At 51.2% G+C, this 16068-nt stretch overlaps 1 protein-coding gene across 2 annotated transcripts in view; it reads left to right on the top strand.

Annotated features, from left to right (window-relative positions):
* Nucleotides 1-16068, top strand: part of PPP1R16B (protein phosphatase 1 regulatory subunit 16B) — a 62149-nt gene that overhangs the window by 9334 nt on the left and 36747 nt on the right. For both annotated transcript variants that reach the window (XM_074605082.1, XM_074605083.1), the window contains exon 2: nucleotides 9766-10168. In XM_074605082.1, the coding sequence (XP_074461183.1) occupies nucleotides 9922-10168 (247 nt within the window). In that variant the 5' untranslated portion in view covers nucleotides 9766-9921. The remainder of the gene's footprint in view (nucleotides 1-9765; nucleotides 10169-16068) is intronic.

The raw sequence follows: 16068 nt of genomic DNA, 5'->3' as shown, positions 1-16068 counted from the left end.
CCCATCTGATTGTGGTTGTGGTGTCTTTGTTGGCTGCTGTTTTTGTCACCAAGGTACCATAAAGCTGCCAGAATCAAGCCTTTGCCTTGGAAAGAGAAGAACAAGGCAGGACTCTCTTCTGGTGGCAAAGAAACCAGAAAAAAATTAAAAATAGAGGAACGTAGTCCCATCGGATGGTAACTCCCTGGGATGATGCTGTGTCCCCCAGTGCTGCACAGAGGCACAGCCACCGGGGGCTGCGTAGTTGTATGGGGGGGCACGTGGGATGCCCGCTCTCCCTGTCACCTCTGTGTGATGCACCTCTGGGAGAGCGGACATCCCTTGGGAAAGGTGCGTCCCGTCAATAGCTGAGAGCCCGCAAAAGCCCTGTCGCTGAAACATCCCGTGTTGGCGTGGCTCGAGGTGCCTAGGAGCTGCAAATGGAAAATCCAGGCACTTATCTAGCTTGTTGCTGTGCCAGAATAAGGCTGTTTCCAGGATTTTTTTTTTTTTTTTTCCATGGACCAAAACGTGTGTAAGTGGTGTTAAACAATGGAAGGATTTCTGTTAAAAAGACTGGGCTGCAGGCGAATAGGGCTTTAATTTGTATCTTAAGGGAAGGGTGTGGGCTCTTGCAATGGTGTTTTTTGAGATTCTGTTGGAAATTAGCTTTGTTTTTTTTCCCATGTCTTTTTTTAAAGCCTGTTTGGGGGGGGAAAATTGCTGTCGTTTTTCAAATTGCAGATCTCCAAATACGTAGTTTAAAATGTCAGGAAGGGGGCTGCAGTTTTGGAAGACTCCACACATCTGTCTGTTGCAGGGCTGATAAAAAATGGAAGCTTTAACCAGAAAAACAAATAAAAAGAGGTAATATCACTGTCACAGATGGGTCGGGCTGCGTTCCCAGCAGGTGTCTGCATTGCAACCCACACTCCCATATAATGTGCTGTGGAAAAAATAAATGGAGAGCCGAATCGGAGACTTATGCCCTCAATTAATTTTTGTTCCACATAATCGGAGCTGCTGCACGCCTTTCCTTCAATATTTAACTGCCTGCCTCAGAAGATGGGGCCGCTCTCATGCGAGGGAAGTTGGGATTCGGTTCGTGTTTGCACAGAAATCCCGTTCTGATCTCTCTCTCTTTGCCTAAGGGCAGGAATCCTGCTGCTCCTCTGATGCTAGAGATAAATTTTGTTAGCAGATACTTTTCTTTGGGAGAGCAAAGGGGAGAGAGGGGAGTGGTATGTAATGAATTCTTGAAGGAATAAAATTTCCTTGTCTTCGAGCATCATCTTTCTCCAGAGTCCTGCGTGCTGCCCGGAGCCCGTGTCTGCGCTGTCTCGGGTGCAGCCCGTGGGGAGCAGAGGGGAGAGCTTTGCTTGGGGTTTGATGTTATACAGCCCTCATCTAAGGGGAAAGAAAAAATAAAAAAAAAAAAAGAATCGGTACAATTAGTGCGTGCCCTCTGTGGATTTACAGGCTGTTGAATAGTTTTTTCTCTATTGCGCTAGGTTAAAAAGGGAACGGCTTGTTTTGGTGTGTAGTTTGAAATTGAGCCCCGAACTCCGTTTCTGATTTTCATTTATTTTTTTTTTTTTTTTTTAACTCAATTCAAAATCGCGGATGGATTTTTCAAGTTCAAACTGACCGAAATGTCCCTCTCCCTTCTCCGCGTGGCAGACTGCTGGCCAAGAGCCCGGGCTGTCTCTTTACTGATTCACCCACCGCCCTGACAGCAGGAGGCAAACCCCAGGTTTCACCCTGGGAAAGAAAAAGTGGAGGGCTGAGCAGTTTCTGCAGCCCCAAGGCACCCTCAAAGGTGCACCCCGCGCCCAGTCCGGAGCTACCCCTCAAATTGGAGCTGGGCGAGGAGCCGGCTCTGCCCGTGGATGTGGAGGCAGAGCGGAGAGCGGCTGCTTCGCCTTGGGTGGGAATAAAAACGGAGAGGGGAGGGAAAACCCCGAACTTGTAGTGAATGTAAAAACTATCCACGTTAAAAGTTCTGGATTTGAAAATCTACCCAGCCAAGGACGGTTTAATGCAGAAAAGTGGCAGCCTTGAGAGCTCTTTGTGGAGCAGGTGTAGAGCATTTGATCTACTGACCTTCGAGATGAAGGTTTTCTAGAAGGCCTCCAAGTCCTGCTGGGCTTCAGGAGCAGCTCTGCACCAGAACCACGTTGGGGCAAGGAGGTGCTGAGTTGGTTTAGCTTTAATGCTCTGGCTTCCTCCTAAATCACGCAGTAAGTGTGCTAGGGCTTGTGTCCTGCTAGAGCAAAGTCCTCTGCGGCCTTGGCCGTGTCCAAAGAACCCAAAGACCCAGCTATTGATAGTAGCTTAATGGCCAGCCTATATACATCTGGGGACCACCATGGGATTTGTTCTGCTCGTCACTGAGGTGCCGCTGGAAAGAGCAGCGTGTTTCCAAGCCTGCTGATGCGGGGGAGGACTGCTTGGCACAGAAGGTCTTTTTCTAAGGAAGCCCACGTTTGAAATATTGATAGGAAAAAGAATGTATGTTGTGCTGTGTTGAGTGTTTACTGGAAATATTTAGTGAAAATACTGAGGGGCTTTCCTCAAACGACTACCAATATTGTTAGGAGTGGAACAGTTGGGCGGAGAAAAGAATGAGGCACTTAGAGTTTTCTATTACCAGCATTGGCTCCAAAGAGATCTTTTTGACTTCTTATTTTGCTTTTTCTTCTTGCTCGTATTTCATTCCCACTGCTAGGAAGGAGCTCATTGAAGAGGGAGAGATTATCTGGAACTAGAGATAAAGAGGCCAAACCAAAATGTTTTTAATTCTCTGGGGAAGAATTTATCTTTAAATTTTGAGCTTTCCATTAAGCTAGAAAAATAACTTGCGTTGATGCACCTTCACCACCAAACTTAGCTTTGCATCAAGCAGCAATGCAGCTTCCTTTGCTGCTGATGGGTAAAACAGTATCTTCACTTTAAGAAGGTAATTGGGGCACAGATTAAGTTACTTACTTTGCATACAAGAAACCTGTGGGGAAGCCAAGAATCTCGCCCGAAACTCCCGATTTCTGATGAGATCTCTCACCCAGAAGACTTGTGTACCTGCTTCTCCTCACCAGCACTCTGGGGCAGGCTGTAGGAGTTGTGTTCCCTAAGGGGTCTTGGCTGAATGAGGTCTTTTTTTTTTGTCTTTTTTTTTTTTTTTTTAAGTGATGTTTCCTGCCACTTTCCCCTTCATTCCTTCCGGAGGAACCATTCCTTTGGTAGCGCTGAGCATCTGCTGCTTAAAATGCTGCAGAAGGCCTGAGTGAGGAAAGGAGCTGTTTGCTTCTGAGATACCAGTGAAATTAAATCATGCAGCAATAATTTTCATAATTTTCACTCCTCCGTGTGGTTAACCCGCGGGTGCTGTGGGGCTCGCAGCTCGGTGCAGGGAGAATCACACGGTGCCTGCGAGAAGAATTTGCTACCAGCAGCAATAGCCAGGGCTGGCAGAGTAGCACCGAGGGACGAGTAGGGTTTCGCCGGTGCCTCGTGGCTGGAGCGCGGGACTAGAAATAATAATCCTGAAGTGCTGGTGTGGCTTTTGCAGGGAGTTTTCTGCGTGAAGTCAGGCAAGTGACCTTCTGTGTACATCTGTTCATCAGGGGATGCTCTTGACCTCTGGAGAAGGGTTTGTTGCGTATTATTTGGAAAGTACTGGCTTAGGTGTATGTCAAGCTGTTGTTTAACGGGCTGCGCTCAGGGCACGTGTGTCACCAGCGGCTGGTTTCTGCCTTCAGCTTTGCCATCAGCCCTGACATCCCGGAGGAGATGGTGGTCAGTGCCCACCTGCACCGCAGTTGTGGCACAGAGATCCAGACCAGGGAGGTGGTACCACCTGTCTGGCAGGGTGTGAGATTAGAGAAATAAAAATTTCGGTTTCAGAAAAGAAAGGAAACCCTTCAGGAGGCTGGAAATAACTGCATTTTGAATTACTTACCAGCCTTTCCCTGCGGGCGTTCTCTCCTCCTCCTCTGGGCTTTGTTGGAAACGTGACTGTCCTGTAGCATTGCAAGCGAAAACAAGTGTTTTGGGGCTGATGTTCCTTGGAAGGGCGGGAGTGTCCCTTGTGGTTTGAAGTCCCCTTCCCAGTTTGCGGTATGGTCGCTATTGGTATCTGACCCTCTGTCTGTCTTCATTTGGAAGACCCGGTGGCCGAGTCCCCTGTCACAGTGTGTAAGGCTATAACAGTTTGGGTAGTTGGGTGGTAGGGCTTGATGCAGCGTCCTTGTTGACGACGCTCTAATGAAATGTTTTTCCAAAAGGCAGGAGGCAAGGGAAGCGGTTATAATAAGGAAAGAAACCCTGGTTCTAGGCTATGGTGGTCTTGGCACAAAAGACCCTCTTGTTTTGATGCACCCTATACTAATTAAAAAAAAATAATCTTGCAACCCTACAAGCCCCAAGAGCTCTTGATCCAGCGCAGGGCTCCCCATTCCCACCAGCAGGACAGAAGAGGGGTTTGGTGTCCCATCTTCCTGAAGGTACAGCAGGCTGCTGCAGGGAGCAGCCCGTCCAACGGCGGTGGGGTGGGGAGCGCTTGGCAGAGCCGGCGCCGTTACGTGCTTGGCGGTCACACGGTCTAGGAAATGACTTTGGGGAGGGTGGGAGGGGGACGCTGCTGCCCTTCTCACCCCTGCTCTGGGCTGCGGGGAGGGAGGGAATGGACCTTGGCTCTTCATGTATGGTCAGCCCCACGGCACATCCACACTTTGGGCAGCCCACTGTGCCCCTCACCTTGTTCTCCCTTGGGGACAGTTGGACTTCTGCGTCTGTCTGTCTTTCTCTGCTGCTCCTGCCTGTCCCTCAATCTGTCACCTCCTGCTCTGGGTGGCTTTCTGGCTGTCTCCGGGCAGCATTATGGCTGCTGGGCTCCCAGTGAGCTCTTCCCCTCATCAGGCAGCAAGCGATGAAGAGCTGCTCTGCTGCTTCCCCCAAACCCTGGGGAGATGCTGGCCAACAGCAGAAACAGCAATACAGAACATGCCTCTTGGGCCGCTTTGTATCACCCAGCAGTGATGATCCTGAGAGTGATGCCCGAAAGAGAAACTTGTGAATTCTTCATTAGTGCTCACTGCCGGAGGATGGGCTCAGTAAAAAGGCTGCGATGGGCCGGTCATCTTGTGTTTCGTGGGGCAGGAACAGCACAGGTTGGCCTTGGCCCTCGTAGGAAGCCGAAGGGGTAAATTCGGCGATTCCTCACCTTGCCATGGTGCAGGAGTTGACACTAATGAAATAAATAAATGAATCGGGCAGCCACCTCCTCTGCGGGCTGTTTATGCGCTCAGATCCCTGCTATAGGCTTTCGCGCCTGGTTTCCAATTCCAGCTGAGACATTAGCATGGGGTGGGGAGGAGGGGGCTGTTTCTGTCCCTCTTCATGCCGCTGACTTGACTTTACGCTGCAAACGCAGATTCTTCACCTCCTCGGCTGGGCCCAATCCTGCAGGTGCCTCCCCGCAAGCAATCCGGTGAATGGGAGCGATCCCCTTGACTTTGGAAGCGGCTGCTCACGTGCCTGGCTCTTGAATTTTTTACCTTTGCTTGAAAGAGGCACGAGTTAGTTCAGCAACCAGAGAATTCTATTTCATTTTAAAGTGTCGGGTTGCTCTTCCATGGTTTGTGTTTATTTCTTTATAAGTGGAATAAAACCGAAGTCAGTTGATGACACTTAAGTGAAGGGCTCTTGCAGGTGTTTGTGTTCTGCTTCGGTGTCACGCTGTGCTTTAAGTAGTGCCTTGGGGAGATGTGGCGGAGGATTTGCAGGTCTGAGCTCCAGCTTCATCGTCTGGCGGGGAGATGAGCGGGCTCTCTGGTATCTCCCAGCACTGTGACTATTTTAATGGATCCAGCTCCAACCTCAGCGATATTACAGCAAAGTGTCTCCAAGTGGAAGGCTTTGTAGGAAGGTGGAGAAGGGCAGCTCTGAGTGTGTGTTGGAACAAAAAAGTAAATGGACTCGATTTTCTCCTTTGCTGGGATGTAAATGTCAACCTCAAAATGTGAAATGAGAAGAAGCGTGTGTGTAGGAGATGCAGGACCCCTGCAGGCAGGGTTGGTGGTACGGGGCAGGCAGCTTGTTGCACCCACTGACTCAGGAAACTCTCACTTCATAGAATCGCCACCTTTTCTTGTATTGCATGTGAGTAACCAGCACCCTGAAAGTCCTTTTGAGCTTAGTGAGGTGGATCTTGTGCTAAGGTGAGACAAAATGTACAGAAAATGCAAACTTATTTAAACACAACGATTGTGTTTGACAACACTCGCGTGCCCTTTGTAGGGGCTGGTCTTTGACACGGCTGGAGCGGATCTTTGCCACGGTGCTGAGAGGATGGCAGCGGCACGGGCGCAGTACAATAGCGAGCATCTCAGTTTCCTTCTGGCCCCTGAAATAGTCGCCCATTGTCCCCGCGGGGCCGGGGGCCGTGTGTGTCTGGCAGGATGTCCTCAGCATGGCGGCAGGCAGATCTGCTGAGCTCATGGAAACGCAGCTCGGTCGAACACGAGGAACGGCACTTTTTTTTTTTTTTTTCTTTAAATAAAACAGAAACCAAAATGCGATGCCTTGCAAACCACAGACACCCACACAGCCAGCTTCTCTGTCGCCTTGCAGGTAAACAAATGCTGGGGCCTGGGACTGCGCTGTAGTTAGACTGGCCAGTTTGTGCAATGAGGAGTCAATGTGCCACTTCTTTGGTACCTGGAAGAAACTAGATCATTGGAAAACAGTCAGCCGGGGTGATGGAGCCAGAGTCTTTCTGAGGCTCTGGGGTCTGCGGAGGGTGCTAGGGGACTTGGAACTAAGTCTGGGAGAAGCTGAGCTGTGTCCCCTTCAGGAAGACCTCTCAGGGTGACCTCTCTGCTCCTTTAGAGGTTCATTTGCTGGTTGGTTTGAGGAGAGGCTGGTGTCTGGTACTTCCAGAAGATGTATCTTGGTGTTCCTTGCTCTCCCCTCCCCATTTCCTTCCCCTCTGTAGGCCGCTCCTATCTCCCTTTTGTTCTGTTGTGAGCTGCTGGAGGACCAGGTGCATGCAGGAAAGCTGAAACACGAACAAGCAGAGCAAGCCACGCTTCTCCTCTCCTTATAAATCAAATCCTGTTGCTCTTTCCAAGGTGCAGTCCTAATACCACCGAGAAAGCTTCCAGCTTTTTTTCAAGGAAACAGGGAAACACTGAAATAAGGTTTCTTTGCTTTAATAAGCCTGCAGAATGAGCTCCTCGCTTCTACTTCAGGTGTGTTTTGGAAAATATTTGTTCATCTTTCAGCGAACAATGGCAGAAGTGGCCTGGAAAAGCAGCGGGGTGGGAGTGCCGCGTGTGGTATGCCGAGAGGCATTTCCTGCCCTTATCTCCCCTCCGTCGGGGTATTGTGAACGGGGCTTCAGATCTGCAGCCGGTGTTACTGGAGCAGAGATCGCCAAAAAAGATACCTCCCCAGGAACGCCCGCGAGGGGAGCGGAGTTCACCAGAGGTGGCGAAGAGCTTTCCAGCCAAGTGCCTGCGCTTGGGAAATGCGTCCGCCCCACAATAAAGCTTTCTGGGAAGCAGGCTGCGTTTACGCCGCTCTTGCCAGCAGGGTTTGTGGGGGCCGCGGTGAGTCCCAGCTGGTGGGGGCTGCGGGCAGGGGCCGGGGAGAGCTGCGTGGGGCTCTCGTGCCATGGAGGAGCTGTGGTGGCACTCTTCCCTCGCATCCCAGTGGCCGGCTAAACTCCTGAGTTGATATCTTCCATCCTGGGCAAGTGTTTGAATGTCTAGGAAGTATGTCTCTTATGAAAAACTTTTGCAAGGATTTGGGTTAGTCTAATTTTGGAACTAAAGCATTTTTTTGCAATCTTAAGTTCTTATGGGATGGAAGAGGGGCTTTTATATTCAGGTCGCTCCTGAAACCCTCAAAATAAGCTTTGCAGGTTCTGCTGAAGCTGCCCTTGGCCTTCTGTTGGCCATTTACTGGATAAAGCGAGTGCCCAGGACCTGCCTGTGTGGTCTGGCTGGGTTTGTTTGTTTTCAGTTCTCAAACCAATTATCTCGCGGAGGAAATGGCGTGCCCCGCTGTCAGTCTGCCCAGATATTTATAGGTAAGGTCAAACCCCCATGGAAGGTCTCTAGCGATGTTTGGAAGGAGTAGATGTCTCAGCCTTGCGCAATTCACGGGGACGTGGTGGATGTGCTGCATGGCATGGACGTCTCCCTGCAGCTCCTCCGGATAATCTTCCACGATTTGGGCTGTTCGCCCTCTGAGGAGGGACGAATGGTGGCTCTTCCTGGCTTGGGTGGATGGGGTAAGGTTTGGTACCCTCACCACGTCTCCCACCTAGGTCTAGCGCCCTTTCTTCTGCTGCTATTTTTCCCACAGATGCTTTGCATCCACTGTGTACAAGACTGTTGCTTCCTCTCTTTTGGAGCAGGAGAGTTGAGCAAGGCATGGCGTCGGCTGCCCTGTTGGGGCTTTCTCAGGTGCTTGTGAATACTTAAGCTCTCCATGGTCTCCCTTCCTCATCAACCTATTTTTTTTTTTTTTTTCCCTTCCCCTCTCCAAGCCAGCTGAACCGTGAGAGCTCTCATCTCCTGCGTGGTTATTTGCGGCTTACCTCCATTTGGCAGGCTCACCTTGCCATTCGATGTGCTTTGCACGGGTCTGTTTGCAAAGGACTCGTTCAATGTGCTCGTGACATTGGCTGTAGTTCAAATGCACCTTTCCCTGTCGGACTGCTCCTTAACTCTGTGACACATTTCCTCCTCCTGCGCAGCAGGTGATGGGGTTGCTGGCCATGGGTTGATTCCCCCGGCCGATCGCCCTGCGGGTAGTGCTGCTCTCTGAGGTCTCTGATCGTCATGGTCATACTGAGAGTCCGGGGCTGTGATTTAACTGCTCTCACTGCTATGCTTGTGAAGCCCATACGGCAAAACCAGAATGAGCTAGTGTGTGGTGGGGGAAAAAAAAAAGCCAACCCAAAACGAAAAACACAACCTAAAGAGAGAAATGAACACAAAACCCCATGTCTTAGTAGTTGAGGCAGTTTAAGTGTTAGTAATACCTCCCTGGGAGCCATGTCCTATCCGTCTGTCCTTGGCTAGGGCTGGGGTGAGAAGGGACTTATGGATGAAGTAGAAGAGTGCAGATGATGCTCCTGGTGGGTAGAGCTCCTCTGGGAAAACCTGCCTGGCCTCGGGGTGCCAGATGGGTGGCCCCATGCATTTCCAGCCTCTGGGTTGTTTGTGCTGGGATGGCCTTGTCTGGTGTCCATGGCTTCCCTGGGCTCTGCCGCTGCAGTCTTGGTCCCCTCTGCCCTGTGCTTTGCTGCTCAGACCAAAATGCTTCAGGGGGGCAGCTGCTGGTGTGCATCAGTCCTGGCTGCGGTATTGGGGATGCCTGTAACGAGGGGTGATGGTTGCACTGGAAGGGACCAGCTGGAGGGGAGGATGTGTCTCCGTACTCAAATCTCCTGAGTCGTCTGAGGCATGATGTGAAATATTATGGAAGATCTTTGCTCATTAAGACTTTCTTCTGCTCATAGGAGAGGGCTAACTTGAACTGTAGAGGTGAATGAATTGCACGCTAAAACTACTGCTTAGTCAAAAGGGTTTTGCTTGGCTCTTTGGAGTGGGTGAGGGGTAGAATCACAACAACGAACCAATTAAAGCACAATGAAGCGAGCTATCTTTTGAGATGGTAAGTATTGCCTGTCGCGTTTTCCAGTGGGCTGGTCTTAGTTGCTTGTCTGCACCGAATGATGAGACTCGATCCCTCACACTTTCCTCCTCTTTTCAGGTTTCCACCGTATTCTCATCAGGCACTGCAATGGGCCCTTCCCACCTCAGCCTCAAGATGCTGGTATAGCAGCAGGCGGCTGTGATCCAGAGGACCTGCGGTGGGACGTCGTTTCCCACTGGGACATCCTTCATCCCCGCTATCTCAGCAGAAGCGATGGATGCCCACGTGGACCTCCTGACAGAGCTGCAGCTGCTGGATAAGGTGCCCACGCTGGAGAGGCTGCGGGCGGCCCAGAAGCGGAGGGCTCAGCAGCTGAAGAAATGGGCGCAGTACGAGAAGGAGATGCAGCACAAGAAGCGGAAGCACGAAAAGAAGAGAAATGCTGTTAACCGAAAGAAAGTGTCTTTTGAAGCCAGCGTTGCTCTGCTGGAGGCTTCTCTGAGGAACGACTTGGAGGAAGGTATGGCACTTGTATCTGGCGATTTCTTTGTCTGGCTATGTGTGAGGTCCGTAGTGCCATGGTGTGCGGAGACATCCATGGACTGGACTACCCTTGACGTGATGTTGGTCTCCAGAGTGTTGCCATCTGTGATATAGCTACGGGGGTCCCAAAGCCCTGTGTGACACCAGCGTTACCTACATTGACCTCAGGAGTGGGCGCAGGAATGCCAGGATAGGGCAGGAGTTATGGCTGAGATCTGGGGAAAGGGAGGCAGCTTTCATCTTTTTCCTTTTCACACTTTCTACTTACAGAAGGCGTGAAACACTTCTTTGCCTTCTGGGTGTGCCTCTTTTAGTGGTTTTATAGAAGTCTGTTGCAGGGATTTACATGTCAGTGTAAATCTCTTCAGCTTCCCTGCTCGGGGGGATGGGTTGAGAGTTAGGTGGATGTATGAATTCTTTCCCTATTCAAAATACTGAAAAACGTGGCTTTGCTTAATGCATCCTATAGAAGAGAACTGCAAATTGTTCAGAAATTGGTTTAATTGCACCATTTCAACGTGGATGAAAACGCTTTGCTTTTGCTTCAAAAACTGAAGGGAGCAAAAAAAAAATAACGTCTAAAGTCAATCGCCATTAGCTTCAGCGCAGCACGGTGGGAAACCTGGGAGCTGTGGGGAGCCAGGGCTCTGGTAGTGGCTTGGAAATGGGGCAGCTGAGCTGAGCTTTGGAGCTTCCACCAGCACTGCTGCCGGGCCGTGGGGGCTCCTCAGCCCTGCCAAAAGGACCCCAGAAGCGGCCTTTGCTACTCTCCCAAGTGAGAGAATTGGGCTTCTCTTCCTACAATGAACACTGGAATTCTCCTATGGTTTTTATGAATGACATGCAGAACACTTCCCTGCCAACGCAGTGATCCTTTTTTATAAGTTTTCTCTGGGAAGAGAGCTTGGGTCACCTATTTTCCCATTCCTGCCACTATAAGCAGCGGGCAGCCATTTGGTTTCCCACTGCTGAGGATATCTGTAAGAGATATAAATCCATCTGCTCCCCTCTTCTTAAATGCTTTGGGGTTTAGCGCCATCCTTGCCTGGTTTCCAGCCAACCCAATCACGCTGTACCACTACTCATAAAGTCCATGTCAAGATAGCGGGCTCAACCCTACTGTGAAATAAGGGCAAATTCTTAGCAGAGAAGTAAAAACATTTCTTGTAGGAGACCTGGAGCAGCCTTTGGGGTTGTCACTCTGCCAGGTAGTGAAACTGGTGTGATCTTCCTCGTCCCTTGGCATGGCAGAGACAAGAGGAGATGCTTAGAAAACCTGTCCTCTTGACTTGCATCTCCGCTGGTGAACGTTGCTCTGGTTTCCAGCATCCTTTACAAGAAGCAGTATATACTTGCCTGGTACGTGGGTGGAAGGCAAGAACCTCATCTTGTCTTGTGAGGAATCTTCCCAAAGTCATGTCCCGTTTTGAGAAGGCCTTTTGTGCACCGTAACTTGTCCTCATCTCCTACCAGTGCATGTTTTGCATCAGCGGTGCCTGCCTGGGCGGTGTGTTGGGAGCGTTTGCCAAGCCCTGCTGTGTGTCTGTGCTGTTGTGTGCGTTTGTAGCCTCTCTCCAGGAGAGCAGGCCTGTGATAATGCCCTGGAAACTGCAGGCTTTTACTTGTTTCTTCCTTACTTTAAAGGTTTAACAGTTGCTCGCAGCTCTTTGCTCCAGTGAACTGGTGTTTCTCTCTCTGGGCTGCTCTAGGAGAGCCCCAGCAGCAAAGGCAACTAGAGCCCTACTGTGAAATTGTGTCTGGCATTGCCTGAGATGGCAGATTTATGACTTCTGTCGCCTCTGCCTGCGCTGGCAGATGCCTGGCAGGGTATGGCTTTGGGTTTCGTACCCAGCTGCCCACCTGTAAGTGACAGGTCGCTGTGTTGGGGTGAAAAACGAGTGTTTCATTGTTCTCCTCTTCGTGCAGCAGTGGTGCCTCTGCTCAGCGCTTGGTTTGGGGGGTGCGATGGGGCCAGTGGGTCTGCGAGAAGCCCAACCTCGTAATTCTGCTTTCTGCATCTTCTGGTTTTGGATTTGGGCCAGGGGGTTAGTTTGGAAGGAGAAAAACGGCTTCGTTGTCTGCCTTAAAAATGCGTTTTTATTTTGTGTGAGACGCACAAGTAGCAGAGGCGTTTTGCAAACACGGCACCGGGGGAGATGGCTGCGCACCCCGATGGCAGTGCGCAGGCAGGGCTGGTGTGTGCAGGCACCAGCATTGATGTGCTGGTGTCAGAGCTCCTGCGGACCACGGTCTCGCACCGCATGTGGACACGGATACTTTGCCGTTGAGGGTGCAGGAGTCGAGCTTTCAGCTCACAGCTTCACTCTTTTCCTCCTATAAGGGAAAATCCGTCACTGCAGGTCTCCTTTGGTGCTGTAATCGCGTTGACCTCTTTCCGTAGGGGAGCCAGGTAGTGGGCTTTAACCATCGGTCAGATGCGATGCTGGTTACACCAAATGTGATCAAGGCATTTCCCTGCTCGGTGGAAAATCAGCCTCTCCACCCTCCGAAGAGGGCAGGGGCAGTATCCCCGGCGCCACAGGCGCTTCCCCTGCGTAGCTGGATTTTTCAGATGCATCGAGTGTTTAAATTTGTGGTCAATAATTTAAGTCCTAAAAATAGTGTGTGGGCAGATTCTGTCCCTGCTGTGCCCCCTCCGTGCTGTGGGACCAGAATAAAGGGGAGGGAGGAGGGGACAGAGTCAAACCCAGATGCCAAAGTGGGGAAATTCCTTATCGGGTGCCCTAGGCCAAAGTGAGGGAATTCGTGGGCTTTTGGAGGTGCCGGGTGATTATTTTGGTGCATGAATCATCTTTTGTTTCCATGTGGGAAGTGGAGGGGGAGGTGAAATATAAATGATGAAGGAGTTGAGAAGTTAGCGTGAGGAAGGTTAGGGAGCCGGGGGTGCAGCTGGCACGTGTCACCTCCGAGCGGGTGTGCCCTTTCCAGCCTTTGTCACTTTTCTGTACTTTTGTATTTATTTTTAACATTCTCCCTCCTGAGGTGGGAGAGGGGATGGTAGTAGGCACTGTGCAATGAAATTGGCGGGGAAAAGAGAGCGGAGTTGGATAGCGAGTTGGCTTTTTGCCCGGGAGGGGTCCTCTAGTGTCACCCCGCTGACGGAGGTGGTGGGTCAAGCCCTGTGGGATGGAATCGGTGAGTTCAAAACCCTGCCCTGCCCTTCAGGGAGCAGCCCTGCGTCCCTGGGGACCTGGACGTGCTGGCTTCACTTGCCCGGGTGTAATTGAAAGAGCAGCGCTCGTTTTGCTCGGCTCCCGTGCGCCTGTGGGTATCTGCAGCACCTTCCCTCGTCCCCATGGATGGCCACCAGGCTGAGCCACCTCAGCTTCCCACCTAGCTTGTGACCTCTCTGGCTGTGCATACATGATGGCCTGAGAGAAGAGGACTTCTTTCCCATGTAAGAAATCCAGGTTTGTCTATGGCCGAGTCCAGGGGTGGCTGGGTGTGTTGTCTCTCGGCGTGGTGGTGAAGCAGGACTGAAGGCAAGGGCTCCTGGGGAGCATCAGCCCTGGCGTGGGCAGGAGCTGCAGAGGGGTGACGGCTCCTGCCTGCTCGTTCCTCACATCTTCTGCAACAGATCTGTCAAAATATCCCAGGTTTAACAAACAACCTGCTATTAAAAGCTCCTTTGGATCTCTGCTGACAGAACCAGGGTAGGGAGCGTGCCACAAACACGCTGGTGGCAGATGCGAGCAGACAGTCATGCTGGGGAGAAGTAGGTGATGGGCAATGATCCCAGACCGAGGGCAGCCGTCCCCCTGGGCTGCAGCGTGCTGGCTGGGACCTGTGGTTTGGAAAGCTGAAATATCTACAGAGGGTTCATGGGTGAGCTCCGAGGTGACAGCAGAGCACTCCCAGTTGCCGTACTGGACCTCAGCAGAGCACCCCCACGGAGGCGCCGGGCAGGGCAGGCTGTGGAGGGGCATCACAGTCACCGGTTTGAGTGGAAATATGTTCAAGCTCCCACCCAGCTCTAGGCAGGATCTGCCGTGGTTGCAGGAGGACGGTGCAAAGGGGAGGACGTAGCGGTATGGGCAGAGGTGATGGTGAGCGGCCGTGTTGCGTACAACCTCCGGGCTGCTCTAACGGCTGCGAAGGAGAGCTGCTTTACAACGCAACAAAGCCATGCTTTATAAGCTACCGTACTGATTATAAATAAACTGTGAGGGCTGTTGAAGGTTGTGGCCCTTCGAGGCTGTCCTGCAAGGTGATGGACCGAAACGGTGGGGAGGAGGCTGGTACCGCCATTCCCAGGGCAGCACCTCATCCCCGAAAGCATCCGCCGCTGCGGCAGGGCTGTCGTGTCTGAGTCTTTCTACATCGCTGAGCTCCTGTAAAAGCAGCCCCCGAGCGCGGGGAGAGGAGCTGGCGTTCTGTAAGTTGACAAAAGAGATCCCAGAGGTGGGTAAAGTGGCTGCCTCTGCAGACGTGTGGCATTTGCTGCCTGGAAGTCCCTTTGCACACCCGGCCCGTTTGCAGGGGGAGCTCCTTCCGAGTTGAGTGGCAGAAGGTGCAGGTGTTTGCATTAGGCTGGGGGTAAGCTGTGTTCCCTTCGTCAAACCAATGGAGAAATAAAGCCCCCGAAGGACCGAGTCACCTTCCAGCAGCACTGGAGGTGCCCTGGTTTCTGCTGCTCTGGGATGGGAGTTGTCTCCCCGCAGGCACCGGCCATGGCTCTGGGAGAGCATCCCTGCAAAGTCCTTCAGCTCCCACCTTCTGGCACTTCATCCTGCAAGCAGAACTTTTGTCAGAGCCAGTGTGTTGCATAAAGCAGCATTTCTGCAGCAGTTTAACCGTGCAGACCTGTACGGCTGGTGAGCCAGCAAGTGAATGAAGTCTTGGATTTGCTGACCTTGGACTTGGCATCCAGCGGAACGGTCCCCGTCAGCAGAGCAGCGGGCACAAGCTTGGGGCTCGTCGGGTCCTGTGCCGGTGTGGAGATTTCCCTGGGGAGGGTATAAGCATTGCACAGCTTATTTGTATACATACATCCCCCCGTTTCCCTTCATGCCGACCCTTAAATCTCCTGTAAGTGTTGGTAACGACGAGCGTGGCAGAACCCCCCCAGGAGCCGTCCCCAGGCAGCTCCCACCGCGCTCCCTTTGCACCTTTCTGGAATAAACCCAACCTTGTCATTTGCAAAGGCACTTTAAAAAGAGGCCCTAATTAGTGTCTATAAATTGCTTTCTTTAACCTTTCCAAGTTGATGTGATCTGTTCCCTTGTTACTAAAAACCTTTTATGAGGTGCCTTAATTTTCCACCCACATTATTAGTCTCCTGAAGCTTTTTACATGGGGCTCCTGTGTCCAAGTCTACGAGCGAGTGCATTTATCTGTCTGAGAGGATTTTTCTCCTGGGTGTTGTGCCCTTTGAAGGGCTCTAAAAAGAAAATATCTCTTTTATCACCAGCGGTCTGAGTGTATATCTGGGTATTTGGGGAATGACTCGAGTCAGAAATGAAAAGTTTCTGTTAAATAACAAAGGCGTTTCTTGAGTTTTGAACTCCATAGGTGTGGAAATGAAACCCGTCCTCTTCAGGAAGCTGCGTGTGGGAGCTCTTGGCAACCATGGATTTTGTTAATTTTGTTAATGGTGGTTGGTATGTCTTCCAAAAGCAGATTCACATATTTGGCCACGTTTAACTTGGCTTTTTCATGCAATCTGGATGCGATGCCAACGCGGGGTGGCTTGCATATGGCAGCTAACTAGATGGCATCTGGGAGCACAAGCAGTATTGAATATGCAACTGTCTCTGTTGTCATAACAAGTAAATAATCTTTTTTTTTTTTTTCCCCCCCTCTTACTTCCTGAAATTGCAATCAAGTGGGAAAATTATTTCCATTTGCATAAGAGCT

This window comes from Larus michahellis, chromosome 12, assembly GCF_964199755.1.
Source record: "Larus michahellis chromosome 12, bLarMic1.1, whole genome shotgun sequence".
Classification (NCBI taxonomy): Eukaryota; Metazoa; Chordata; class Aves; order Charadriiformes; family Laridae; genus Larus; species Larus michahellis.
The sequence above is the reverse complement of the archived record's forward strand: the minus strand, read 5'-3'. Positions and strand labels throughout refer to the sequence as shown.